This window comes from Canis lupus, chromosome 14 (assembly GCF_011100685.1).
Source record: "Canis lupus familiaris isolate Mischka breed German Shepherd chromosome 14, alternate assembly UU_Cfam_GSD_1.0, whole genome shotgun sequence".
Lineage (NCBI taxonomy): Eukaryota > Metazoa > Chordata > Mammalia > Carnivora > Canidae > Canis > Canis lupus.
In genome coordinates, this window is record NC_049235.1 from 757,938 (window position 1) to 785,480 (window position 27,543).

The following is a 27,543-nucleotide window of genomic DNA, read 5'->3' on the forward strand; positions in this document are numbered from 1 at the left end:
ACATTCTGTGCCATGCCCCTTCTCTGAAACCACCAGGCGGAGCTCCATGAGAACAGGGACTGTGGGTGCCTGGCACTACGCCTGGCGCAGGGAGTTCTGGTTCAGCAGCAGCAGAAGCAATGGCTGGAGGCACTCTGCATTGGGACCCAGAAGCCCTGAGTCTCTTCCTCCCACTGCCTGGCCCCTCCCACAGGAAAACAGCAGTGTGGGGGCAAGGGGTGGCCAACGGCCTGACCTGCTCAGAGTCTTAGGCTCGTGGCATTGCCCACCCTTCTCAGTCCTGCCTTGAGAGAGGGGCCAAAGAAAAATCTGGAAATGCTAAGGAAATAAGTTTTTAAATGAAGTTTTTACATTTTGGTGCTTATGGGACCAGATCTATCTTCAGGTATATTTCTTTTGAAACTTGAAGCCATCTAGAAATGTTCATGTGTTAGGGAAACAGGTTACATATTAGTGCTGAAATCAATCACTTCAGAGCAAAAAGAAACCAGAACCGTAACAAACACTTCTCTAACTGTAACAGATGTCCGGCAATCAAAGTTAATAAGAAGAGACTACTAGGCTGTTAGAAAAATCATTATAATGCAGACACAGGTCACCTATAATGCTAGCATTAAGAAATATGGTATTTTATGACTTTGGGATTTCTTTAGCTGGGCTCTAAAACAAACTTAATAGGAAAAATGCTAGATTAGACCATAGCAAAATTAAGGATTTCTGTAACGGAGAATGACGGTCTGGCAGAGGTACTGGTAGCCTCTAGAGCCAAGAAAGGATGCAAACCTACATGTGAGGAGCTCCTACAAATCACAAAAAATAAACAGCACAGTGGAAAACAACAACAACAACAACAACAACAACAAAGCCACACAATCCACAGAGAAAAATGTGTGAAGCCAGAAAGCAAATAAGGAGCGTCAGATGTTCCACATCACAATCAATGATAGACATGAAAATAAAGGCACCAGCGAGATGCTACCTGACACCATCTGGATGGCAAACTGACAAGTCAGATGACCCCAGGCTGCCCCAGGCAAGGCTGGGGCTTGGACCTGGGACTCTCTCAACCTCCAGGGCCACGCCCAATGCCACACACTCCCCACTAGGGGAGGCCTGCAAACCTACAAAAACTATGCTGCAGTTCTCAGAGATTCTGATTTCTTAAACAGGTACCCAGAAGGCAGGCTGAGATGACCCTGATTGAGGCTGAGGTCAGGGGTGGAGGGACTGGATGCCTGCCAGGGCAGGCCGGTCACACAGAGGAAAGGGGGAAATGCCTAACTTGGAGCCTGCCTCTGATCTGAAAGGGCCATCAAGCCCTCCTGCCCTCCGGGGAAACCCACATAGCACTCAGTGGGTGATAAACCTGAGCTCTGGGATTTACACACTCTGAGATGGCAAGTACTAAGTTGTTTTCATTCACAAACACATGGACAGTCACTGCTGCAGAGAAATCAGCAGCTGCTCCAAGTGACACAAGTGAACAGTGTACCCCAGGCATGCTACGTTCTGACTGCAAGTTTGGAGAAGGAGGCACACTCCAAATGCCAACGCTCACTTACCCGCCTGCCAGACTGAGCAGCCCTTCTCTATTGGGGAAGACGATCTGGCACTTCTGGGCATCAAGGCATCTTCTAACAGCTCCATCTTCTTGCTGAACTGCACCTCCAAAATGGGGATAGCCTCTGACATCTTGGCAGATATCAGGCGATAAGCTATGTCTGGCCTCCCAATGAACCGCTGTCGGATGCTAATCTCATAAGGCGTGTGAACCTTAATGTCATCTATATCTTCTCTTTCGAATCTGTGCATGAGCAAAGAACAGGAGTCATGGATTTCCAACCCAGACACAAGGATGGTGAGACTTCCTGCTTTAACATGAGATGCATTCCCCTGGGAGATAACAGCAGGAATTCGGACCACTACCCCTTCTTTTCCAAGAACTTTGGGACTAGCCATTGAGGTGCTTTCCTTGGGGTTTGTTTCTGCTGGCATCTTCCAAAGCTTGGAACTAAATGGCCACCAAGAAGGGGACTCCAGCTCCGTCAGCAACCTAAAAGACCAAACGAAACACAGTTAACTGAGTTTGAATGTTTTCTTCAAAACTGCCTTAGGGTTCATAAAGCAGCTAACCATTTTATAGTGTTCTTTTCCACAAGCACACCATGAAGCAAAGAGCAGGAATTACTACCTGCGTGTTTTAGAAAAGAAAACTGAGGCTAAGAGCAGATCTCTTAGGCTTACAGACTACAAAGCCGTCAATAGTAAACACACAACAGAAACACACATCTTCTGACTAGAAATGTTGCCCTTTTCACCCTGGGCCCTAGCTAATTCTGACTCAAAATAAATCCTGACCTCAATCTGCAGGAATCTGTCCTGTCTAATGTGGTAACAAGCACATGTGGCTACTGGGTCCCTGGAGTGTGGCTGATATAATAAGGGACTGATTTTAAACTTAACTACATGTGGCTAGTGGCTACCACAGTGGATGGCAACACTATAAAATAACTGCAAATAACACCAAGAGATCTACCTTGTGCTGAAAAAAATGGAAGCAGGAAAGGAAAAGCAAAGGAAGAAGGACCAAATGATATAAACAAAAAATAAATATCAAGATGGTAGAGTTAGACTCAGCCATATTAGTAATTATACTAAACATAAATAGACTAAATCCTCTAATTTAAAGGTGTATTGTCATCCTGGATTAAAGACATAAACCAATAAACTACAGCTATATCTTGTTCACAAGAGACGCTGAAATATAAGGACACAGACACATCAAAAGCAAATGGATTGGGAAAAAGATAGATTGTGCCAAAAGTAAACTCTAAGATAAGGGGTGTTATCAGGAATAAAGACAGGCAATGCATAATAGTAAGAGAGTCAATTTGAAAAAAAAATACAATTCTAAAACATATATCTAACAAAATTTCAAAATTCATTAAGCAAAAATTAACAAAACTAAAAGGAGAAATAGATAATCACAGTTGTAGATTTTAATATGTTTTCCTCCATAATTAACACAGCAAGAAGACAAAAATGATTAATAAGAATATAAACACTATTTAATCCACTCAGCCTGACTGATATTTATTGAAACATCACCCAACTGCTGAATGTACACTCTTTTAAAGTGTACTCAGAAGATTAAGAAAAAGACCATAACACATCTCAATAAATTTCAAGTATTGAAATCCTACAGAGCGTACCCTCTGTCCCCAAAGAAATGAAATAACAGATTAGTAGAAAATCCTCAAATATTTGGAGATTAAGCACAATTCTAAATAAAGGGAATCAGAAAATATCTGAAATGAATAAAACCAAATAATACGCAGGAAATGGCTGGATGCAAATGGAGCAGTCTTGAGTAAAATTTATGGCTCTCAATGCACGCATTTGAAAACTTCTTAGGTTTAAAATAAGTGACTTAAGCTTCTGTTGCAAAAAGTTATAAATTAAACCCAAAGAAGAAGCAAAAGCAGAAATCAATGAAATTGAAAAAAGAAAAAATGAACAAAGCCAAAAGTTGGTTCTTTGAAGTAATTTTATTATTTTTTAAAGATTTTATTTATTCATGAGGGCAGCCTCGGTGGCTCAGCGGTTTAGCGCCACCTTCGGCCCAGGGCCTGGTCCTGGAGACCAAGGATCAAGTCCCAAGTCGCGCTCCCTGCATGGAGCCTGCTTCTCTGTCTCCTGTGTCTCTGTGTCTGTGTGTCTCTCATGCATAAATAAGTAAAATCTTAAAAAAAAAAAAAAAAAGATTTTATTTGTTCATGAGAGACTCACAAAGAGAAGCAAGACACAGGCATAGGGAGAAGCAGGCTCCCTGCGGGGAGCCCGATGTGGGACTTGATCCCAGGACCCCAGTATAATGCCCTGAGCCAAAGGTAGATGCTCAATCACTGAGCCACCCAGGTGCCCCTCTTCGAAGTAATTAAAATAATTAAACCCTTACAAGAAATGATCAAGAAAAAAACAAAGAAAATGCATATTATCAATATTAGGAATAAAAACAGAGGTTTCACCATAGATACTTTAGCCCTTGAAAGGCTTCTAGGGAATATCATACCGAGCTTTACACTGATGATTGGGACAACAGTAAGTAGACAACATATTTAAAAGACCCAACCTTCTAAAATTGAAGCAAGAAGTAGTTTAAGAATATGAATACACAGGGTAGCTGGTGGTTCAGTTGGTTAAGCGCCTGCTTTTGGCTTAGGACATGATCCTAAGGTCCTGGGATTAAGCCCTGCACCTGGCTCTCTGCTCAGTGGGGAGTCTGCTTCTTCCTCTGCCCTCTGCTTCCCCCTGCTTGTGCTCATGCTGTCTCTCAGTTAAATAAATAAATCAAATCGTAAAAAAAGGAAAAAGAATATGAATACTCATAACAAACTGGCAGCAAGAGAAATTTGGCAAAATCCCATTTATAAATGTACCAAAAATAATAAATACCTTAGGGTTAAATTTAACCAAGGAAGTGAAACACTTGTACTCTGAAACCTATCAGATATTGATAAACTGAACATGACACAAACAAATGGAAATAAATACTATGCTCATGGATTGGAAGGATTAATATTGTTAAAATGTCCATACTACCTAACACAATCTACAGATTTAATGAAATCCCTTTCAAAATACCAAATGCATTTTTCACAGAGCTAGAAAAAGTAATTATAAAATTTGTATGGAACCACAAAAAACCTCAACTAGCCAAAGTGATCTTGAGAAATAAGAACAAAGCTGGAGGTATCATAATCCCAGATTTCAGGATATACTACAAAGCTGTAGTTATCAAACAGTACAGTACTGGCACAAAAACACACACAGATCAAAGGAAAAGAATTGAAAGCCCAGAAGCACATCCACACTTTCATGGTCAATCTATGACAAAAGAGGCAAGAATATACAACAGGGAAAGGACAGTCTTTTCAACAATGGTGTTGGTAAAACTAGACAGCCACATGCAAAAGAATGAAACAGGACTCTTTCTTACACCACACACAAAAATAAGCTCAAAATAGATTAATGGCTTAAATATGGGACTTGAATCCATAAAGCTCCTAAAAGAAAACGTATATAGTAATTGCCTGGACTTTAGCCTTAGTAACATACGGAACTGTCTCTTTAGGCAATGGAAACAAAAGTGAAAACAAACTGTTGGGACTACATCAAAATAAAAATCTTCTATACTGGGCACTTGGGTGGCTCAGCAGTTGAGCGTCTGCCTTTGACTCAGGTCGTGATCCTCGGGTCCTTGGATTGAGTCCCACATCGGGCTCCCCACAGGGAGCCTGCTTCTCCCTCTGTTTATGTTTCTGTCTCTCTCTCTCTGTCTCTCATTAATAAATAAATAAAATCTTAAAAAAAAAAAAAGCTTATGCACAGCAAAGGAAATCATCACTGACAAAACAAAAAGCCAACCTACTGAATGGAAAAAGATATTTGCAAATGATACATCTGATAAGGGATTAATATCCAAAATATATAAAGAACTTATACAATTAATCACCAAAACAAACAAGCAATTGAATTAAAAAATGGGCAGAGGATCTGAATAGGCATTTTTCCAAAGAAGACATCCATGTGGCCAAGAGACGTGAAAAGATCTAAACATCACTCACCATCAGGGAAATACAAACCAAAACCACAACACTCCTAACTCTGGGAAACGAACTAGGGGTGGTGGAAGGGGAGGAGGGCGGGGGGTGGGGGTGAATGGGTGACGGGCACTGAGGGGGCCACTTGACGGGATGAGCACTGGGTGTTATTCTGTATGTTGGCAAATTAAACACCAATAAAAAATAAATTTATTATATAAAAAAGAGAGATATCACCTCATACCTGTCAGAATGGCTAAAATTAACAACACAGAAACAACAGGTGTTGGTGAGGATGTGTTGAAAGGGGAACCCTCTTATACAGTTGGTGGGCAAACTGGTGCAGGCACTCTGGAAAACAGTATGGAGGGTCCTCAAAAATTAAAAATAGAATTGCCATATGATCCAATAATTCCACTACTGGGTATTTACCTAAAGAAAATAAAAACACTAGCGATAAAGATATATGCACCCCTATGTTTACTGTAGCCAAACTATGTAGCCAAACAACCCAAGGGTCTCCATACATGAATGAATAATGAAGCGCGCGCTCTCACACACACACACACAGGAATATTACTTAGTCACAAAAAAGAACGAAACCTTGCCATTTGTAACAATGTGGATGGAGCTAGAGTGTATTATGCTGAGTGAAATAAGACAGAAAGACAAACACTACATGACTTCACTTATATGTAGAATAAGCAAATAAATAAAACAAACAAAAAAGCAGAAACAGACCTGTAAATACAGAGAACTGTTGGCTGCTGAAGGGGATGGGGCCTGGGGAAGGGGCAAAATGGATGAAGGGGATGGGGTATTACCGGCTTCCAGTTATGGAATGAATAAGTCATGGGGACGAAAGGCACAGCATAGGGAATATGGTCAATGGTATTGTACTAGTGTCTCTGGTGACAGATGGTAGTTACATGTGTGGTGAGCATAGCATTAAGTATAAACTTGCCAAATCACTACAACATACATCTGAAATTAATGGAACATTGTCAACTAAACTTCAATGCAAAAAAAGGGGCATGGATGCCTTCCCCTAACTGGAACAGTGTCAGAAAAGGTACCTGAGCCACCTCGACATCCACCATTACCTGGCTGCACTAGGGTTCCTTCCCCTAAGTGGGATGGTGGTAGAGAACACCACATGAAAGGCCAGGGGCAACAAGGGAAACCTTACCAGTCCGTAGAGGGGGACGGTAACAAGACCTCCCTAATTCTCCCAGCTAGGGCACAGTGGTGAAGAAGCAAAAAATCCCACTCCCAGCCAGCAGCAACAGGTGTCTGTACCTACCCCAAGGCACGAACAAGGGCCAAATGGGGAAATGAGGGCTCTGACCCTCACATGGCAGTAAGAGGAATCAGTTTTTTTTTTTTTTTTTTTTTTTTTTTGAGAGAAAGACAGACAGTGGAGGAGGGAGGGAGAGAATCTCAAGCAGGCTCCACACTCACCATGGAGCTGAATGTGGGACTTGATCTCACAAGCCTGTGATCACAACCTGAGCCAAGATCAAGAGTTGGACACTTAATGGACGGAGTCACCCAGGCACCCCAAGAGGAATCAGCTTCTTACTCCTGGGATGCCATGTCAGGGAAAGCTCTGCAAAAACAGAAAAATAATATCCAGAGTCTTAATACCCAAAATGTCCAAGATACAATGAAGAATTACTTACAATGCCAAGAACCAGGAAAATCTCCACTGAGATTAAAAACGTAAGCAAATGCCAAAACTAGGATGAAACGATGGACTTACTCGACAAAGATTCTAAAGCACTGTCATAAAAGTATTTCCATAAGCTATTATGGACATGCTGGAAATAGATTAAGAACCAGAAAGTCTTAGCAGAGAAACAGAAGAAACAATAAAGTACCTGGGAATTTTTGAACTTAGAAATATAATAACTGATATAAAAAATGGGTAGATGTAAACTGCTGCATGAGATGATAAAAGAATCCATGAAATTAAAGATCAAAGAATAGAAATTACCCATGCGAACAACAGAGAGAAAAATACTAAAAACAATGACAACAAACCCAAAACTGAACATTCGTATCACCAGTACTCCAGCTGGAGGAGAGAGAGAGGGTAGGGCCAGAAAACCGTTCAAACAAATCTGACCATTTCCCAAATCAAGCAAAAATATATAAGCCCATAGATTCAAAAAAATAAAACCTCATTAGACCCACATAGCATAAAATCAAAAAAATTACTGTGAACTGATGTTAAATAGACAAAAGATCTTGACAGCAGTAGGAGAGATTCACCTACAGGAGGAAACCAATTCCAATGATAACATGCTTGTCAGAAACCATGGAGGCTGGAAAGAAGTGGCACAATGGTTTTCAGTGCTCCAAGAAAAGAACTGTCACTTCAAAATTCCATATTGAGTGAAACTTTTCTTCAGGAATAAAGAGGAAATTTAATTATTCTCAGAGGAAGAAAACCCACAAAGAAACTGCTGCTAGTAGGTGTGCCCTAAAAGAATGTCTCAAAGAAATGGATGAATCAGAAAGGAATCACTGAGGGCAGGAATCCTGGAACATCAGGAAGGAGGGTAGAAAAACAGAGTAAAAATATAGGGAAATAAAACAGACTTTTTTTTTCCTCTTGAGCTGGCTAAAATATGTATGGCATTTGAAGTAAAAATTACAACACTGATGTGGTTCTCAAGTAGGCAAACGAAGTCAAGAGATAATTAACTTATACATCCTTTCTATGAATCAGGCAGGGTAAAGCGACATAAAGACATAAAGACAGGTTAGGTTTCTACATAGTCCTCAATCTGGTAAAATGCCAACCACCAGCACCCTGGAACCAATTATGCATATATAATGTAATACTGAGAGCGATGAAGATGAAGAATCTATGTAAGGAGATAACATTCAAAACAGTGTAGGTAAGTCACAATGCAATCTGAAATAATATTCAGGTAACCTACAGGAGGCAGGGGGGAGAAAAGAAATGAACAGAGGGAATAAGTATCAAAAAATAAAATAGCAGATTTAAGTGTTTTTATACACTAATAATTACATTGCTAGGATGGCAAAACTGCTCCAGATTCTATCCAATTTCTATCAAAATCCCAGCTAGCTCTTGTGCAGAAACTAGCTAGTTGATCCTAAAATTCATACAGAAATGCAAGGGACCCAGAATAGCCAAAACAATCTTGAAAAAGATTGGTGGAGTTCCCACTACCTGAGTGCAAAGCTTACTATGAAGCTACAGAAATAAAGATGGTGTGGTACTGCCATAAGGTCACACACATGGATTATTGATAGAACTCAGTCCAGAAACAAACCTTTACATTAGGGTCAACTGGTCTCCAACAAGGATGACAAGACAATTCAATGGGGGAAACAGTGAGATATTGCTGAGACCACTGGATATCTACACACAAAGAAAAGAAGTTGGACCCATTTCTCATGCTATGAACTCCAAGTGGATCACAGACCTAAACAGAAAGGCTAAAAAAGAGTAAACCTCTATGACTTTGGACTAGGCAATGAATCATGTAGGACATCAAAGGCAAGTGACAAAAGAAAAACAGATACACTGGATCTCATCAGGCAGCCAGAGCAGGGCTACAGGCGCAGGAGGTGATGCAGTCAGGCCCTGGTGTCCCAGCATCCCAAGGAGGAGCTGAGGACGCAGCTACGAAGAGAGCCTGGGCACAAGAATGCCACAGTTTTCTGCCCTGGTCCCATGGTATGCTCCAGGGAGGGAAGTCCCCTTGGCAGTGTCTGAAGGTGGGAAACTGCAAAGCTCTGAAATGCTGATTTTTTGAATGGAAAAGATCAATGTTGGGATGCCTGGGGGGCTAAGCAGTTAAAGCATCTGCCTTCGGCTCAGGGCTTGATCCTGGAGTCCTGGGATCGAGTCTCATGTGCTCCCTGCATGCAGCCTGCTTCTCCCTCTGCCTGTGTGTCTGCCTCTCTCTCTCTCTCTCTCTCTCTCTCTCTCTGTGTGTGTCTCATGAATAAATAAATACAATCTTATAAAAAAAAAAAAAGAAAAAGAAAAGGATATTTGGTACTAGTATGTTGAAACCAAAAATAAAAACAACAAAGGATTTTCTCTGGTCATTAAAACAGAGAAGCCAAAATAGGAAACAGACTTTGCTACATCTGTTGGGTTGGATAAGTTTTTCCCACCATGAACGCAGAAGAAAATGGATGAATTCTGTTTTTGAATATGTATAAATGATTCTCTTGCTGTAAGTTATTTTAAGAAGAAAAAATTAATTGAACAGTCATGAGCATTATAACATGTTTTGAGAATTGTTCTAAAGTACAAAGTGGGGCACCTGGATGGCTCAGTCTGCAGAGCATGTGACTCTTGATCCTGGGGTCTTGAGTTCAAATCCCATGTTTGGCATAGATATTACTTAAAAAAAAAAAAAAAAAAAGGTTAAGCACAAAAAGTGTAAAGATTGTTATTTCCAAACTCGACTGTTCAACCAAATGACACAATCTGCACATCTTTTGTGAATATTATGAAGGTCACTGATGGGACTTAAAGTTGATAACATGAAGCCTGAGGAGAAAATATCTATTTGGGGGATGCCTGGGTGGCTCAGTGGCCTTTGGCTCAGGTCCTGATGCCGGGGTCCTGGGATCGAGTCCCACACAGGGCTCCCCACACAGAGCCTGCCTCTCCCTTTGCCTGTGTCTATCATGAATAAATAAGTAAAATCTTAAAAAAAAAAAAAAAAAGAAAATATCTACTTGGAAAGTTTAAGACAAAACTTCTTTTATTCAATCTGTTCTATTTAGTTCTAAAATAAATTGTGTTTGATTCCTTGGAGAAAAAAAAATTAAAGTTCTCTGCTTCAAAAAATACCTTCAAGAAAGTAAAATGAAGGCACCTGGGTGGCAAAGTTAGTTAAATATCTGACTCTTGATTTCGGCTCAGGTCATGATCTCAGGGTTGTGAGATTGAGCCTCCTATCAGGCTCTGTGCTCAGCAGGGGTCTGCTTGAGATTCTCTCTTTCTCCCTCTGTCTCTCCCCCTCCCAAGACTAAAATAAATAAATCTTAAAAACAAAACAAAAAAAGGGGCAGCCCAGGTGGCTCAGCGGTTTAGCGCCGCCTTCAGTCCAGGGTGTGATCCTGGAGATCTGGGATGGAGTCCCATGCCAGGCTTCCTGCATGGAGCCTGCTTTTCCCTCTGCCTGTGTCTCTGCCTCTCTCTCTCTCTCTCTCTCTGTCTCTCATGAATAAAAAAAAAATAAAATAAAAATTAAAAAAAAAAAAAGGTAAAACAACAATCCACAGAAAGGGAGCAAATACTTTCAAATCATATATACCATAAAGAGACTTCTATCCAGAATATATAAGGAATTCTTACCAACTCCATAATAAAAACACGACAACATAAAAAACACTCAAATAATCTGAAAACATATGGAAAAAAAGCACATGAAAAGATGCTCATTATCATTAGGAAAATGAAAATCAATACCCCAGTGAGATGCCACCTTGCACCCACTAGAAGAGTTATAATAAAAAAGGCTGGTGATAACAAGTGTTGATGAGGTTGTGGAGAAACTGGAGCCTTCCCAATACTGGCAGAGACATAAAATGGTGCAGCCACTTTGGAAAACAATTGGTCAGTTTCTCAAAATGTTAGAGACCCAGCAATTTCCCTCCCAAGGGAAATGAAAACAAATGTTCATACGAACACTTGTACACAAGTGTCCATAGCAGCACTATTCATAATAGCAGCAAAGCAGAAACAACAAAACATCCATCAAAATCGGTAATGGATAAACAAAATGTGATATGTTAATAGATAATACAATAGAATCTTAGTCAGAAATACAAAGCAACAAGGCACCTGGCTGATTCAGTCAGTAGAACATGTGACTCTTTGATCTCAGGGTTGTGAATTCAAGCCCATGTTGGGCATGGAGCCTACCTAAAAACAAAAGAAAGAAGAAAGAAGAAAGAAGAAGAAATATGAAGTAACAAAGTACTTCTTAAGTATATCCTTATATCCTACAACAAGGATGAACCCCCAAAAACATGGTATGTATGTTAACTCTCTAAAAAGGAGAAGACTACAGAGAAAGAGTAGATCAGTGGTGACCTGGGCAGGGTGAAAAGAGAATGACTGCCAAAGGGCTTGAGGCAACCTGTGGGAGTGACAGAAATGTCCTAAAATTGGACTATAGTGATATCTACACAACACTGTAAATTGAAGAAAAATCACTGAATTGTTCACATACAATGAGTAAATCATATGGTATGTAAATTAGAAGGCTATTTTAAAAAATCTAAGACACATCAGAATAAAACTTCAGAATATCTAGGATAGGGAGGAAAAAATAGCCACAATCCTACATGACTTAGCAATAGCATACAGCAGGAAGACAACGGAAAACATTGTCAAAATGCTGAGCTACATTAGGCTCAACTGTGAAGAGTCAACTGTCATTCCACAGTGCCATTTTCCAACATCTGAGCACTGAGGCCATACTCATAGATGCCAGTGAAAACACAACCAAACTAATTACCTCAACAACTAGATTCCAGCAAACTCCTGATATCAAAACCAACTTGTCTTCATTTCATTTAAAGAAAGATATAGAATACCAAGAAGTAGGAAGCATATAATCAGAATTTTAATATATGTAAACAAATTTGTTTTCTAGAAGTTCTATGGGGCCCTTTTGCTGCTTTTTATCATGGAGAGGCCAACACAGAGGTTTCAAACATCATGAACTGAAGCGGCTTTCCCGCCAGAGGGAACTCAAAGAGACAAGACGTATTTCCTTTTCCCTTGACAGGAGCCAGATATCTAAGATTTTTTTCAGTTCACTAGCTGAGCGGAGAGACAAGGCAAGAGAAACTTCAATGATCACACACAACAAAGAAGACATGGTTTGCAAAAATAGTTTGGAAAAGACACAAAGGTCAGCCCCAATCCTCAATAAGCAAAGACCACCAATCCCCAAGGTGTAGGAGAATTAGGTTTCCAGAGTGAGTCAGTCAGCTTGGGCTGCTATAACAAAAATACCACAAACTGGGGCACCTGGGTGGCTCAGTGGTTGATTGCCTTCAGCTCAGGCTGTGATCCCGGAGTCCTGGGATTGAGTCCTTCATCGGGCTCCCTGCACAGAGCCTGCTTCTCCCTCTGCCTGTGTCTCTGCCACTCTCTCTGTCTCTCATGAATAAATAAAATCTTAAAAAAAAAAAAATAACAAACTGCATGGCCTGAGCAACAGACTGATTTCTCAGTTATAGAGACTGGGAAGCTTAAGATTAGGGTGCCAGCAGATCTGGTTTTGTGGGAGAGCTCTCTCCCTGGCTTGGAGATAGCTGCCTTCCCATGTCCTCACATAGCAAAGAAAGGTCTCTAGCTTCTTCCACTTATCCCATTGTGGGGGCTCCACTCTCATGACCTCATCTAAACCTAATCACCTCCGAAAGGCTCTGCTTCCTTACACCATCACAATGAGGGGTGACTTCAGTATATGAGTATCAAGGAAACAAATACTTAGTCCATAACAGAGTTACCACAACCATAACAGAATGTATAGTTTCCAAGAAAAAAATTACACAACATACAAAGAAAGAAGTATGGCCATTCACAAGGCCTATTACCATTTCTGAGGAAACTCTAATATTTTGATTATTTGTCAAAGATGTTACACCAAAATCTTAAATATATTCAATGAGCTAAAGGAAACTATAACAAATAACTGAAAGGAATAAAAAAAAAATGAACAAAACAAGAATATCAGTAAAAAGACAGAAATTATGAAAAGAAACCAAACAAATTCTAGAGCTGAAAAATACAATAACTGAAATGAAAAACTCACCAGAGGGATTCAACAGCAGATGTGGGCAGGGAGAACAGAGAATCAGCAAATTTGAAGGTAATATCTTTGAAATTACCCAGTCTGACAGGCAGAAAGAAAAAGAAAAATGAATACAGCTTAAACAATCTGTGGGACACTATCAAGCATCCACAAATGTATTACAGGAATCCCAGATAGACAAGAAAGGGGCAGAAAAGTAATCCGAGGAAACACTGGGCTGAAAACTTCCCAAATCTGATGAAAGATATGAACGTACACATTCAAGAAGCTCACCAAACACCCAGGAGGATAAACTTAAAAAGATCCACACTGAGATACATTATAAAGTGTTGAAACTCAAAGACGCAAAAAGAGTTTTGAAAGCAGGAAGAGAAAAGTGACCTGTCACATTCAGGAGAGTCACAATAAGTGGTCCAATGTAATCAAGCAGCCCCCAAGGAGCTGGCTCACCAGCCTGGAGAATGGAGCCATACTGGAGACTCAGCACTGGGGTCTCCAGATTAGGCGTGCAGCAGTGGCTGTGGCCAGGCTGGCCTTGGTGAGTTGAAGTCCACATTGCTGAGCCCCCTCATAACTTCCATCCCTGTTACCATGGCCACTTTGCTCATGGGCCCACTGGGTTAGGAGATGCTGGGGAAATAGGCTGACTGGTACCCAGAGAACAGGTCATCTTATCCACATGGTTATCACAGTCCTCCTCTGCTGAAGAGACTGGTGGAGCATTCACACAGGTTACATCTTTGCCTCTTGTCCCACTAGAGAAGTGTATCCACATACTTCTACTCTAGACCTCCTTGTCGTGAAGTTTCTAATTGTGTTTCCTCCATTCCCCAAACATCCAGCCAAACCACTGGCCACAGTCAAGCAGTATGCAGTTGACCTCTGGCCATTCCTCCTTCCAAGGAAATGGCTGAGCAGAGTACCACATAGTGGTCACCAGTCTTAGGAGAGGACTCTAAACACTTCTGCCCATAGCATCTTGGTACTGCATTTACCACAGAACACAACGTGGTCAATCACTGGATGGGGTAATACCTAACCCAGCTTTACTTACGTAGAGAAGAGACAGAACGAAATCAGTTCCAATATTAGGCAGTGGTCTCTCATGGCCAGCAGGTCCCCCGGCAGCTGACACAGGGCAACTGGCTTATACATATCCCTGTAATGCTGCAGTTCATGCCCCCTCCAACCCCCTGCAGTCTGAAATACGGAAAGCTGCGGGTGTGCCTGAGAGCCACTGACATGTATGCTTGTGTAGGACAAGAGTACCGGCTGAGCTTGTAACAGGGAAAGCTATTTCCCTACTAGGGGATAAACTGGCATAGGCTGTGTGTTCCAGCCCTAAGACCCATCCTCATGAGGCTGAGAGTGGGTCAGAAGACTGTATACACAAGACTACTCACCCAACACAATGATTTTCCAGGTGCATAGACTGAAGTTCTGCCCCCTGAAAGGATTTCCCTTCACCACTGTGGACTTCTGGGTGATGCCTCCATATTGCACAAAACCATCTGTACCAGGCTCCACTATCTTCCTCCTCAGAACTGGCTATGGGGGGCACTCCCCATGTAGGAAATGCACCATAGGGGCAGGCTCAGAGAATGCAGTGCAGCAGGAGTGGGGGCCGTGGCATTTGAGCTGACCTGTCATGTGACCTAGCCTGTGCTTTCAGAGCCTGCTTGAGCCTTATCTCCCATATCCCACTGTCATTGGATGATGGAGTGTCACTGTGCATGCCCCACTTTATAGTTGGTGGGTCACACAATATTCACTTCACGAAGAAAAGCTCAGATTGCATGATAACTGGTGGTCCATGGTCAAGCATTCAGTCTCTACAAAGGTCCAGTAGCAGGTCAAGAGCGGTTTCTCAAAAACAAAACAAAACAAAAACAAAACAAAACCAACCAACCAACCAACCAAACAAACAAACAAAAACAGTTATCCATAGAAGATGGTAGGACTTTGCTCCAAAATCCCACACACATGCACTGTGACTCCCTACAAAGGTCTGCCAAAGGCTCCAAAGGGCACCTCTGTCTACTGCAAACACTTTGAGTGCTATTGGATCATGTGGCCCAAGTGGCAACCTGGACCTGCTGCAGAGCCTTCTTGTTCTGGGCCCCACTCAAAGGTTTCAAGTCACTTTGTAAACTGGCTGGAGTATCACACCCAAATGAAGAGTATGTTGCTTCCAAAATGCTAAGGGGCTCACCAGGTACTGTGTGTGTCTCTCTCTCTCTGTTAGATTTTATTTATTTGAGAAAGAGAGAGAAAAAGCACGTGTGCACCTGTGTGTGCAAGCATGTGTGATGGGCGGAGGGGCAGAGTGGGAAGGGAGAAGGGAGAGAATCTCAAGCAGACTTCCCACTGGGTGTGCAGTCCAATATGGGGCTCATTCTCATGACCCTGAGATGGTGACCTGTGTTGAAACCAAGAGTCGGCCACTTAACTGACTGAGCCACTCAGGTGCTCCAACTGAAGAGCCAGGTGCAAAAACTCTTTCTTCACCTAGAGGAGATATTTCAGCAAGCCCTGCTCACTCCACTGGATTCCCAGAAATCTCAATGAGAAGGGAAGTCCCTAATTTTGTCAGGTTTCTTTCGTACCCTCTGACATGCAAACATCTTTCCAATGCATCTAGAGTAGCTGCTAATTCTTACTCGATCCAGTCTGCATGGTGTAAGCCATGTCATAGACCAGCACGCTATCCTGTGCAGTGAAAGCCAGTCAAGGGCCCTCGGACATACACTGTGACACAGGGCTGGAGAGCTGAAATATCCCTGATGTGGGATGACGCAGATGTCCTGCTAGATGTGCGGCTGAAAGTAATCTGACTTAGCTGTCCTGACAAACAGCACAGAAAGAGAACATTTGCCAGACCGACTGCAGCATTATCAGGCTCCAGAGAAGGTGTTGTTTGGCTCAGGCATTTGGAACAGCAACTACAGTTAGAGTACCAGCTGGTTAAGTTTAGGACAGTCCACTGTTTTTTCCCAAGATCTGTCTTTTTCTGCAAAGTCGAATAAGTGAGCTGATGGAGATGAAGTAGGGCTCACTATTCATGCACCCTTCAGGTCCTTGATGGGGTGCTGATCTCTTAAATCCCTCCAAGAATGGCTTACTCTTCTAGGTAGTCTGGAGGCTTCCACTTGGCCTCTGCCACCAGAATAGCCCTTGCTGCCCCGGTCAGGGAACCAGCATGGGGTTCTGCTAGCTGCTGAGTGTGTATATTCTAATTATGTGCTCCAGTACCAGGAAAATAGCCCTGGAGTGGGTTCAGGGCCTACTGGGAGGCAGACCTGAGCTAAAACTCCACTGATCTCTTGACCCCCCAGAAGCCCCTACTCTGAATGGTATGTTACAATCAGCAGCAGTTTCAGCATCTAGTAGTCTCAAAAAAACTGAGTCCTGCTCCCCAATGCACAGCCATCCTGCTTAAATGCCACAGGTCTCTGGGAGTCAGACTACTGAGATTGTTGCTTTGGCTCTTGTGCATGATGGTGACCATCCCCACTTGTCTTCAGTGACCAAGGGCCACCACCTGGCCCTGCCACCTCAGAATCTTGTTATCCCTGCTGTAGTCCCACCGTCCCTTCTGGCCTACAGACAAGAAAGGAGCCACCCAGAACCTCAAGGACACTGGGGCCCTTCACAAATGCATTTCTCACAGTCCTGGAGGAAAATGTGTCCTCTGGACCACACCAGGTGGGCGAGTGGGTCTAATGTGGTAAGTCCAGGCTACCATTCCAAAGTTCACGCAGTGTAGGCCACTCTTCAGTGTGCATGTCACCCACTGGCCAGAACCCTCTCCGACCCCAGGTGCTGTAGTACCAAATCTAGCATCTCTCCCATTCGTTTGGTCCTGTCCCCTGTTCGGTCCTGTTCCCTGCTGCCCCCTCCTGTGATAGCTATTCCCACACAAGTCCTGCAGACTTCTGTCTGTGTTTACTGGGAGCATCATGTGGTACTTCCACAGGGCTGCATGCCTCCTGCATGTGATCCATGCGCTCAAAGATGACACTCTAGATCTCATGTTCAGAGATCCTGGCCCTGCAAACAGGAGCTCAGGGTTTCTTTCAGAGTAGAGACAGAAATGGTCAGGACATTTATGGGGCACCCTGAACTCATCCGTTCCCTCTCCTACTTTGTGCAGGGGAGTTAGGAGCAGTGAGCAAGTCTCGTTACTATGGAGAAATGGTCACTCAGAACCTTACCTTTTAAAGTGAGTAGGGGTGTCCCATGGTGGCATTCAGGCATGTCTAGAGCCAAAGGCCATGCAGTAGTTCCCTCTACACCACTGGAAATAAGAGTCAGCAGCACCTTTAAATCTATTCAGGTTAGAAATCCCAGAAACTACAGAATATGTTCAGAAAACACCCATTAGACCTAGTACCAGATTCCATATTTATCAGGGTCCTCCAGAGACATATCATCTATACAGCAAACATAAATAACATCCACACATATGACACGCATGCACACACACGTGTGGAGAAGGGGGAGAGAGAAGGAGTGGGAGAAAGAGGAGGAGGGAGAGAGAAGGAGGGAGATAAAGAGTAGGAAGGTGAGAGGAAGAGGGAGAGAGAGGAGGAGAAAGAAAGGAGGAGGGAGAGAGAAAGAAGAGGGAGAGAGTGGAGGAGGGAGAGAGAGAGAGGAGAAAGGTGAGAGAGAGAGGAGGAGGAGGGAGAGCAGAGAGGAGGTATGTGGAGACAGGGAGGATCCCTCTTCCTGAAGAGCACCGAGGACACCCTGTGTTTCCAACCTGGGACTGTGGGGAAGGAGAGCACAGAGGTTTTCAGATGGAGTGCTGTGACCTGGTTACTGGCTGGGCTGCCGGGAGGCAAGGGAGGGGTGGGGTGGGGTGGGGTGGGGTGGGGAGGAGTTGGGGTGGGGAAGAATCCTAAGAGGAGAATAACAGATCTCAGCCATGAGAATGGAAGCCATGGCAGCAGGGGCTGAAGGTGCTGGCTCTGCGGGAGGGTCAGGGGAGGCCACGCTTCCGGCCCCATCAGGTGCTGCTGGCCCCAAGGACACCAGGATGGAGTGAGATGTGAAGGGGTGGCCCTTCTGAGACAATGGGCTCTCCTAGGCACTGGAGGTGTCCGACCCCACAGGGAAGTGGTAGGGCAGCCATCGGGGGTAGAAGGATCTGATTCTCTTCAATTCAACGGGAGCTCTCTGGGTCACCATTTAAATTCTCAGGAAAAGCAACACAACACGTAAGACTAATGGCTCTGATACTTCAGGTTAGTTAGCAGTTACCCTCATTTCCCAGTGGGAACCCTAAGCAAACAGCAGGGGTTTGGGGGTTGTCACAGCAAATATGAGAGCAGCCTTGTATTACTCTTCCTAATTTCCCATTAAAGCATGGATCCAGGTATAGAAAACAGCCAAATGGTAAATCAAAAGAGACCACTTGGCCAAAGCTTGATCTATTAGACAGATGAAGCCATATGTCTGTTTTACCCAACTTGGAGTCTGGAGCCACCAGCCCCATGACCCCTGCAGACACCGTACATGCACCCTGCCACTTCTGTTTCATGGTGAGCTCTGATGAACATGGCAGGACCTGCAGTCCGTGGAGGGCTTTGCTGTGCTCCTGCTCCTCCACAGCTCGGCAAGCGGCAGAGCCCCAGCTCAGCACACTCATGTGGAAGCAGGTGCTCACTGACCTGCATCTAGGCTCCCATCCACTAGGGTGCGGGGCCACTGCCCAAGCGTGAGGACGGCATTTTACCCGCTGCATCTGCAGGGCGCCAGCGCTCCTCTGAACAACTGCAATAACTTAAAGAGAACACAGCCCAGAGCTAATCCTCAAAACATAGCAGTAGGAACTGAACACAGATACTATTCTAAATAAGTATACATTGGTCTGCTGAAAAAGATACTCCAGGATATGCTGTTTGGAAAAACAGAAGACTGGCTAAAAATGACCAATTCCAATTGTGTGTGGTTTTATCCCTACAGGAAGCCCTTCACTCACTCCTGACCACCTGCCCATCTGGGGACGGTACCAGACGCCACAGGTTCCCCCTCTTCCCCGAGACACCAGCTGCAAGTCCAGGGGTTGCCCCCACTGACCCCCCGGCTACAGACCAGAGGCTCCCACGGCTCCTCCTTGGGTCCCTGAACTTGCTTGAGTGGCTCAGATCTCAAAGAAACGTCCCATGTTACCAGCTTATTATCCAAGGCTGTGATCCGGGGCCAGCCCCGGGGCAGGTCACTCTCTCCAAGTCTCTATGTGCTCACAAGCCCCAAGCTCCCCAAGCCCATCCTCCCAGGTTTTCATGGGGCCTCATGACAAAGGCGTGATTGATTACATCACTGGGCATTGGTGACTGATCCCCTCTCCCCTCCCAGAGGTCGGGGCGGGGGGAGGGGACTGAAGTGTCCAACCCTCTGCTCCCAGGGTTGGGTCCCCTGGCCACCTGCCCCCATCCTGAGGGGCCACCCAAGGTCACCTCCTCCACACTCCCTCAGGGGCTCCTTATGAGCACCAGGACACCTCCATCGCTCTCCTCACTTGGGGAAACCCCAAGGGCCTTAGGCACTCTGTGCCAGGAGCCATGACAAAGACACACACGTACTTCGTGGTATAAACCACGCGATCAGAGAAGGCAAAGTAAACACACGTATTTTCCCTGGGGACAAAGAGAAGAGATAGGAGCAACAAAATTTTAGAACTTGGAAACCAGGCAGACTTTGCAAAACCAAGAAAGTAAGCTGTAAGGCCGCAGTGGCACAAGCCAAGAAATAAGCCAGGCTGCAGTGCAAACCCCCTATGGGGAAAAAGATCAGGGACCTCCAAAAGCTGGCGTGAAGTTGGGGCTCACAACCCAGCAGACTCAAAGTTCATTTAAGGAGAGCTTGGTGAGATTGCCGACCTCACGAACCCCGTGCTGCTGGGCCCCACTACCATCTGGCCACCACTTCCTGCTCTGCTGAAGCAGGTGTGGTGAGCTGAGAGCACGGAAATGGGAGGTACATCCCTGGCCCTTCCTGTAGGAGGTTTTCCAGCAAACTCTGAGAGGTAAGAGGACAGCAACCCAGAGAGAAACAACAGCTGCTACTAAAAGGAAGATTAAAAAAAAAAATCTTTGGGGATCCCTGGGGTCGAGGCCCACATTGGGCTCCCTGCATGGAGCCTGCTTCTCCCTCTGCCTGTGTGTCTGCCTCTCTTTCTGTGTCTCTCATGAATAAATAAATACAATCTTAATATATAAAATTAAAAAAAATAAAAAATAAATCAATCAGAAATCAAAAATATCACAAAAATGGAAGGGTAGCAGGAAGATAAAACCTTAGAAACAAGAAAAAAACATGGAGAGAGGAAAATGAGAATGCTATGAGAAGCTCAGTACAGGACGCCTGATAACCAGACAATGGGAGTTCCAGAAGGAACACAGTTGACCACTGAGGGGAAGAGCCCCACGTCACAGACAAACCCGAAGGCTCACAGGGACCCACTTGAGGACCTGTGCCAGCAGGAGATCCCCCCCGCCCAGGGGTCCATCAGCTGGTCTGCGGAAGCTGTCCGTGGTGGCCGTGCACACCCCTCCAGCTTGGGCTTTCACACTTGGGTGCTCCTTGCATTTTCCTATACTGCTACTTTGCCTATTTAAAAGCTCCTATAAGTGGTGCTCTGTAGTACGCACTTGATTTTGTTTTGTTCCTGTTGCTTTCGGGGGGATCCAGGTGGGTCTGTGTGGATATGACCAGTCAGCCTGATAAAATCCGTGTACTGCATCACAGTCAGTAGGGACCACTTACCTGCCCAGCCCCCTGAGGAGCAGCCACCACAGCTGTTCATGACCATCAGAGCTCGTCCACACAGTGGGCTTGGTCACAGGGTCTGCACATCCTTGGCCTGGCTAGGTCCTGCCAGTGGCCGAGCCAAGTCACATCCATGACAGCAGCAGGAGACTTCTTGTCCTGACCCACACGCTGACTGGCCGTCAGTGTTGTTTCATCTATCAGGGGTGCCAGCCTCCCTGTCATGGGCCTGCGTCATTTGCTTCAAGACAAGAGCATGTGCCCTGGCCTCCCTGTGCACATCCCACCCCTACTGGCTTGGAAGACGGATGGCAGCAGCTTTGGACGCAGCCACGGGGCCCAGCGCATTACCTAAAGCCTTCTACTTCTACCTGCCTGGGACACCGACAGACGCTTATCCTACTCTCCAATCAACGGCCACAGCCCATTTTTCTGTCGAATTGGCTTATTCCCATTTTGTCATATGAGTTCTTTACCTGGTTGGGTGTGAATCCTTTGGTGGGAATAGGGGCGGATGTTATAAGCATTTTCTCCTATTCTCAGGTTCATCTTCCCCTGTCCTTTGTTAAAAGAACATTTCTAAATTGCCAGATTGTTCTCCGAAAGGATTACACCAACAGACATTCCCAATAGCAGTGTGTGAAAATGCTTATTCACTGTCCTCTAGCCGGTACTGTGTACCCTTCCTTTAATTCTTATTAATGTCATCACCGAAACCTGAATTTCTGTTATTCCAATGCTGATGTAGAACCCCTGTGGAGGGCTGGGGTCAGATCTGCTCTGGGGTGCCACCTGGCAACCCACACTCCATCCAACTCATGTCTGTGTACTTTGCCCCGGGCCCCCGAGTCCAGGGGAGGATTCTCTGTGTGCCACTTCCAGGTGAGGGGAAGACAACACTGGAGATTGGGTGGCAGGCTTTCAGGGACCAGGCGTGGAAGTGACTCACATCACTCCTGCCCACAACTTGGTCCCATGACCCCGGGGTGGCATAAAAGGCAGAAACTGCCCAACTGTGTTCCCAGGAGGAAAGCTCACAAAGGGTTCATGACCTCCCACTTCATCCACCACAAGCACCCCTCCTTAGGTTAAGCACCATGGTACTGCCTGGCTTTTCACGCGCTCTCTCCCTTGGGCACATGGAGAGCCCAGAGGCCCCAGGACATAGGATAACACGGCAGGCAGACTGTAGACACAGGCAGGAGGACTTGGCAGTCTTCTATGAAGCCCTTCTGTAAAGGGATGTGTAGAAATCTTAAAGGTGCTACTCTTCCCACTAACACATCTACTTTATAAATGCTATTTTTCATTGACAGTTATTTCTATAACTAGATCATGGGTTCATCATTGCATTTCTTAGACGAACAAATCATCTTTTCTTAGTTTCTTAGTTTTCAAAAAATGCAGGAACATTGGCACACATCATACACAAAAACAAAAGCTCCTTGGGGTCCCTAACCCCAATCCCCCCAAAAGAGTGGGGGGTCTCTGAGGTAGAAGATTGGGAGTGGCTGGTGTGGCAGCAAAAGTGGCAGCTCCTGGAGCCAAAGTGAGTCAGCTCAAACCTTGAGGCTACATGGCCACGCAAAATAACAAACTTAGTATGCATGACACTGAAGAAATCACCAGCCTCTGGGCCCATTTCCCCCACATGATTAAATGCGGTAATCTTCCTTAATCACATAAAACTGAAGCTCTGCACCTGGCACACAGTGTGCCCCCCACCAACGCCTAATCGGTGTAACCGTGCACAGCATGACCCGTATGTCTGAGACACTCCCTATACCTGTCAGCCATGTCCAGGTCCGATTCCATCTTGTCCAGGCCTCTGGTGATGCTGTCCAGCTGTTCGCCCTGATGGTGGAGGACTCGGGCTGTCTCTTCTAGGCGCTTCTGAGAACAGGCCATCAGACCTGTCAGCTGCTTCCCCTTGGTCACAGGGAGCGCTGCCTCTGGTGGAGACAGCAGCAACTCTCTCCAGAAATGCTCAATGATGCTGAAGACTGCATTCCGACTGGGCTGCAAGGAGCTGAACCAGTGCTTGAGGCCGCTGTTCTCCAGGATGGTGATGGAACTGAAGACAAAGTGAGAAGCTTCCTTCTTTATCTCAACCACACTAGACAGCGGGAAGCTGACCAAGGTCTCCCCGGTTTTATCAGTCATAAATCTCAGGGAGCGAGAAGTTAATGAAAGCTTTCCAGGAACCCATCGCTTCTCTGGTTCTAAGTAGTAGGAACAAGGCCAAGAGTGCACGCAGATCTCTCTGCTCATCTGGCTCCCAAGGTGGTCTGTCCTACGGCTCGGCGTCAGCCACTCCGTCTCTGGAGGAGAGGGACAAGTTAGTGGGTGGGAGAGTCTAATGAGCGTCAGCACAGTTGGCCTACAGACACTAGGACAGTGGTGGCGAGGCTGTGCTTGGGCTGCTGAGCACACTGGGGACTCCTACCACCCAGACATGCAGGACGGAAGCCCACGTCACCCAAACCAGGGCCCACAGCCCGATGCCACTGCAACCCCAGGATCCTTCACAAGAACACTGTTTTGGCTGTGACAATCTCACCAATACACACTCCTCACACATTCCTTTTTTTTTTTTTTAAGATTTATTTATTTATGAGAGACATAGGGAGAAAGAGGCAGAGACATAGGCAGAGGGAGAAGCAGACTCCATGCAGAGAGCCCAACATGGGACTCGATCCTGGGACTCAGGGATCACGCCTGAGCCAAAGGCAGACGCCCAACTGCTGAACTACCTGGAAGTCCCTCCTCACACATTCCTACACTAACATTCTCCTCTTGAAATTTTTATCATAAAGGAAATAATGAAGGGAAAGTCTACACAAAGGCTTTTCCCTTCTTGCATGGCCCACAAATTCCATAAAGTTCTACGTAATTATCTAGCTCTACCTTCAGTTTTATACAGTTGTACATAGTGAACATATACCATCCACATCTAGTTTGCACTTTTTAAAAAAGATTTTATTTATTTATCCATGAGAGACACAGAGAGAGAGAGGCAGAGGGAGAACCAGGCTCCACGCAGGGAGCCTGATGTGGGACTCGATCCTGAGACTCTGGGATCACACCCTGGGTCGAAGGCAGATGCTCAACTGCTGAGCCACCCAAGCATTCCTACAGTTTTCATTTGTTAATGAAATATGGAAACCCAGGAATGACGGAGTAAGACAATCGTTATAGAACACTATGTCTGTCCCTCTCACTTAACCAGATGAGCCAACAAAGCTAGGAAAGGAAGAGGACCTCGTACAAGGTCAAACCACAAGTACAGGGTGTGGAATTGGCTACAACTAGGCTTGGAAATACCTTGTGCACCTCACATCTGGGCAGGGGGCCACCTATACTGGGGCCTGTCTTCCACTCTCCCGCATCCCCTGCTGCATACATGCAGTTACGGCACAACCTACTTACAAAAATGAGAGAATGAATCGCTGATGTTATCTTTTACAATACTGAGAAATGTGGGCCTTTGCAGCATGGCCAGAGCCTCAGGGAGTCTCTGAATCGTGGCCACAGGTGCCAGGCCCCACATGCCACGTGGGGCAGCTGGCAGGCAGGACTTGACTCTGACATCATCCCTGGCTCCTGGAGCTCAGCATCTACTGAAACCCTATGAATTTGTCCACAGAGTTATACTTTTAAAGACCGAGACCTCTAGTGACGGCATCAAACAAGAAAAGCTAGGCAAAACACAAAAGAGCTTGCATGGTATGGAGCTTCCTCATTATACAGAATCCGAGAGACTAGAGAGTTGGCAATGCATCGCAACACTACCGATGCGCCTAGTAGATGGCAAGCTCACAGCTCACAGTGTGAGCTTAGGGGCCTCTGCAAAGAGTCCACAAACCCACACACCAGACCTTCGGAATGGAATACCGAGTCACCTTCCTACAGGGCATGACCTGTGGGCTCTCACAGGAGTCTTCTGGCCATGCTGGGACGGTGTGCAAGTCTACCATCTGGGGCAGTGTGGCTGCCTTTCCGCTGTGACCATGTCTCTCACTGGACAGAGGGAACTGGAAAGCAAACGTGTCTTGGTCAGACTTCTCCCCCCACCTGACATTGAAGCAAATCCAGACTACAGAGTGCTGCCAGCCCGGGGCCTCTGACAGCACAGACCTGCAAGGTCCCTCGCATGAGACCTGCCAGTGCTGTTGGGCCACCAGGCCACAGGCAGTCATTCAGACTGTCAGAACCAGGGACGACTATTCAGTTTTGGGTGTTTCCCAGTTCAAGACCAAGGTCGGAGGCTGGATGCCTGGGCCCCACCACCTGAAGATGGCCTGACCCCGGTCCTCCCGGCTGAAGGGAGCCTCCTGCCATTCAGCCACCTGACCCCCACACAAGTCTCCAACCCGCAGAGAGAGTCGGGGCATCGAGTGGTTGGGGGCCTGCTGCAGCATGGAGGCTGAGTCCCTACCTCCAAGAGTCTGTGCCCCTCGGGGCACTTTGGAGCACGGCAGGGTCCGAGGACCCCAGTCTGCCACATATGTTACCATTGTGGAAAGTCACTTCGCCCTCTGGGCCTGTTTACCCACCACTAAAAACCGAAAAGGCAAGGATAACATCAGCTCTAAAATGCACTAGGATTCAAAGAGGAGGAGAAATGAAACTTCTCACTATGGATTCCAGGAAAAAGCAACAGGAGAAAGCTGTGGACAGCACTCTGCCTCCCACACATTTCCATGGCGTCTTCCTAAACAGACGGAGTAAACAAGGGTGAAGTGGAGAGCCAAAGCAAGAACAACATTCCCACACCCTCCCTCTCCCTGAGCTGCAGACTCACCTGCCACACCTGTCCCCAGATGTCCTGCCTGCCCTTGCCTGCCCTCTGTTCCCCACTACCCACTGCGGGAAACAGGGCCCCACTGCATACGAGGCCGCGCCTGGTCCTGTGCCCTTGATCACGACCCCTTCCAGCAACATCAACCTCTCCGTTCTTCCGACACTAGGGCACACTATTTTTCCAAAGGCCAGACGGTATCTTAGGTGTTGTGGGCATGTGGGCCCTGCTGCCAGGGCGCAGCTCTGCCGCTGGACAGTGGAAGCGGCCAGGGACAGCGCAGAGACAGAGGGCTATGTGTGGCCATCCTTGTTCACAAAACTGAATTCACAGCCGCACATTTGCCCTCCTTGTCCTGACCCTCTCATCAGTTTGCACAGATGCTTTAAGGTCTCCATCTTAGAAGAGACCAGCGCCGCCCCCCCCACCCCCTTGCCACAGCCCTCTCTGGCTACCGCTCCTCCAAGAGACACCCACTGCGGCTCCCACCACCAGGCCTCCCACCCCCAGACAGGCTGCTCCCCACTGCTTACTGATGCTGCTCTGCCCAGGCCTCCCCAGGCCTGCAGGTGGCCAAATGCAATGCCCACATGTGTTCTAACCCCTGTCCGACACAGCTGCCCTTCTGGAGACAGCGGGCTCCTTCTCTGGTCTCCCACCCTCCCCACCCCATGGCCAGCTCCAGGGGAGCCCCCTCACTCCCATAGCAGATCCTTCCTTGACCACGCAGCACTTGCCACAACCTCCAGGAGCCTGGGCATGTTCCTACATGGTGACAGGCTCAGTGTACACGTCAGGAGGACGGTGCCTTGGGCACAATGCCAGCACACCATGGGCACCCAGTAAACACTCACTGACTGAACCACCTAGTGACATCACACGGAAACACTGACTGTGTTCACCGTGGATGGCTTTCTTCCTTAAGTGTGCTGACCTGGGTCTTTGATCCATGGTGTATTCCTGGAGGCCTTGTTCAGTCCTTGCCTATTATAACCTGGAACCCACATCGACCTGCACTGACCTAGGGCCTGAACTAGGGCATGGAGCTGAAGTAGGATGGGAAGATCTTGGTGCAGGACTCTGAGGGATGCTCAAGGGGAGACACGAACCGGCACGTGGATGGAGTGTGCGGCATCCGGCATTTTGAACCACATACTATTGTACACGGATGTCTCCTAGTGCTTGCACCGGCCTGTGCCCTGGGTGAGACTCAGCATCAAATAAACACCCTATTTTTAGTCAGTTTCTAAAGTAACAGAACCAGCGACATTTTACACAAGTTCCAAGGACTTCTGAACACAAGGAGGTCTGGAGGCAGAACAGTGGCAGCAGTGTCTCCTGGTGCCGGCAGCCACCGTTTCCATTACCTCCATCTCCTGCTCCTCAGAAGCTCCCACTTACAACCCGGGAGGTGCCAGTGTGCTGCTGGGGTGTTTCAGGGCCACACTGTGGCCGAGTCACATGACACACACCAACCTCCTCACTCCTTGGAGAGAAGGAGCAGTCTTCCTTCCTGCTGAGGGCTGACTGTGCA

General features: G+C 46.1%; 1 protein-coding gene across 2 annotated transcripts in view; it reads right to left on the minus strand.

The window, feature by feature from the left end:
• The window catches only part of SNAP47 (synaptosome associated protein 47), a 45,853-nt gene that overhangs the window by 16,118 nt on the left and 2,192 nt on the right, over positions 1–27,543 (minus strand). The window contains exons 1-4 of one of the 2 annotated variants that reach the window (XM_038556450.1): positions 25,111–25,132; positions 22,995–23,529; positions 13,436–13,516; positions 1,563–2,053 (exon numbers count right to left, since the gene is read on the minus strand). In XM_038556450.1, the coding sequence (XP_038412378.1) occupies positions 1,563–2,053; positions 13,436–13,516; positions 22,995–23,479 (1,057 nt within the window). In that variant the 5' untranslated portion in view covers positions 23,480–23,529; positions 25,111–25,132. Of the gene's footprint in view, positions 1–1,562; positions 2,054–13,435; positions 13,517–22,994; positions 23,530–25,110; positions 25,133–27,543 lie in introns of those variants that run through there. The other variant, XM_038556451.1, reaches the window with a different exon arrangement.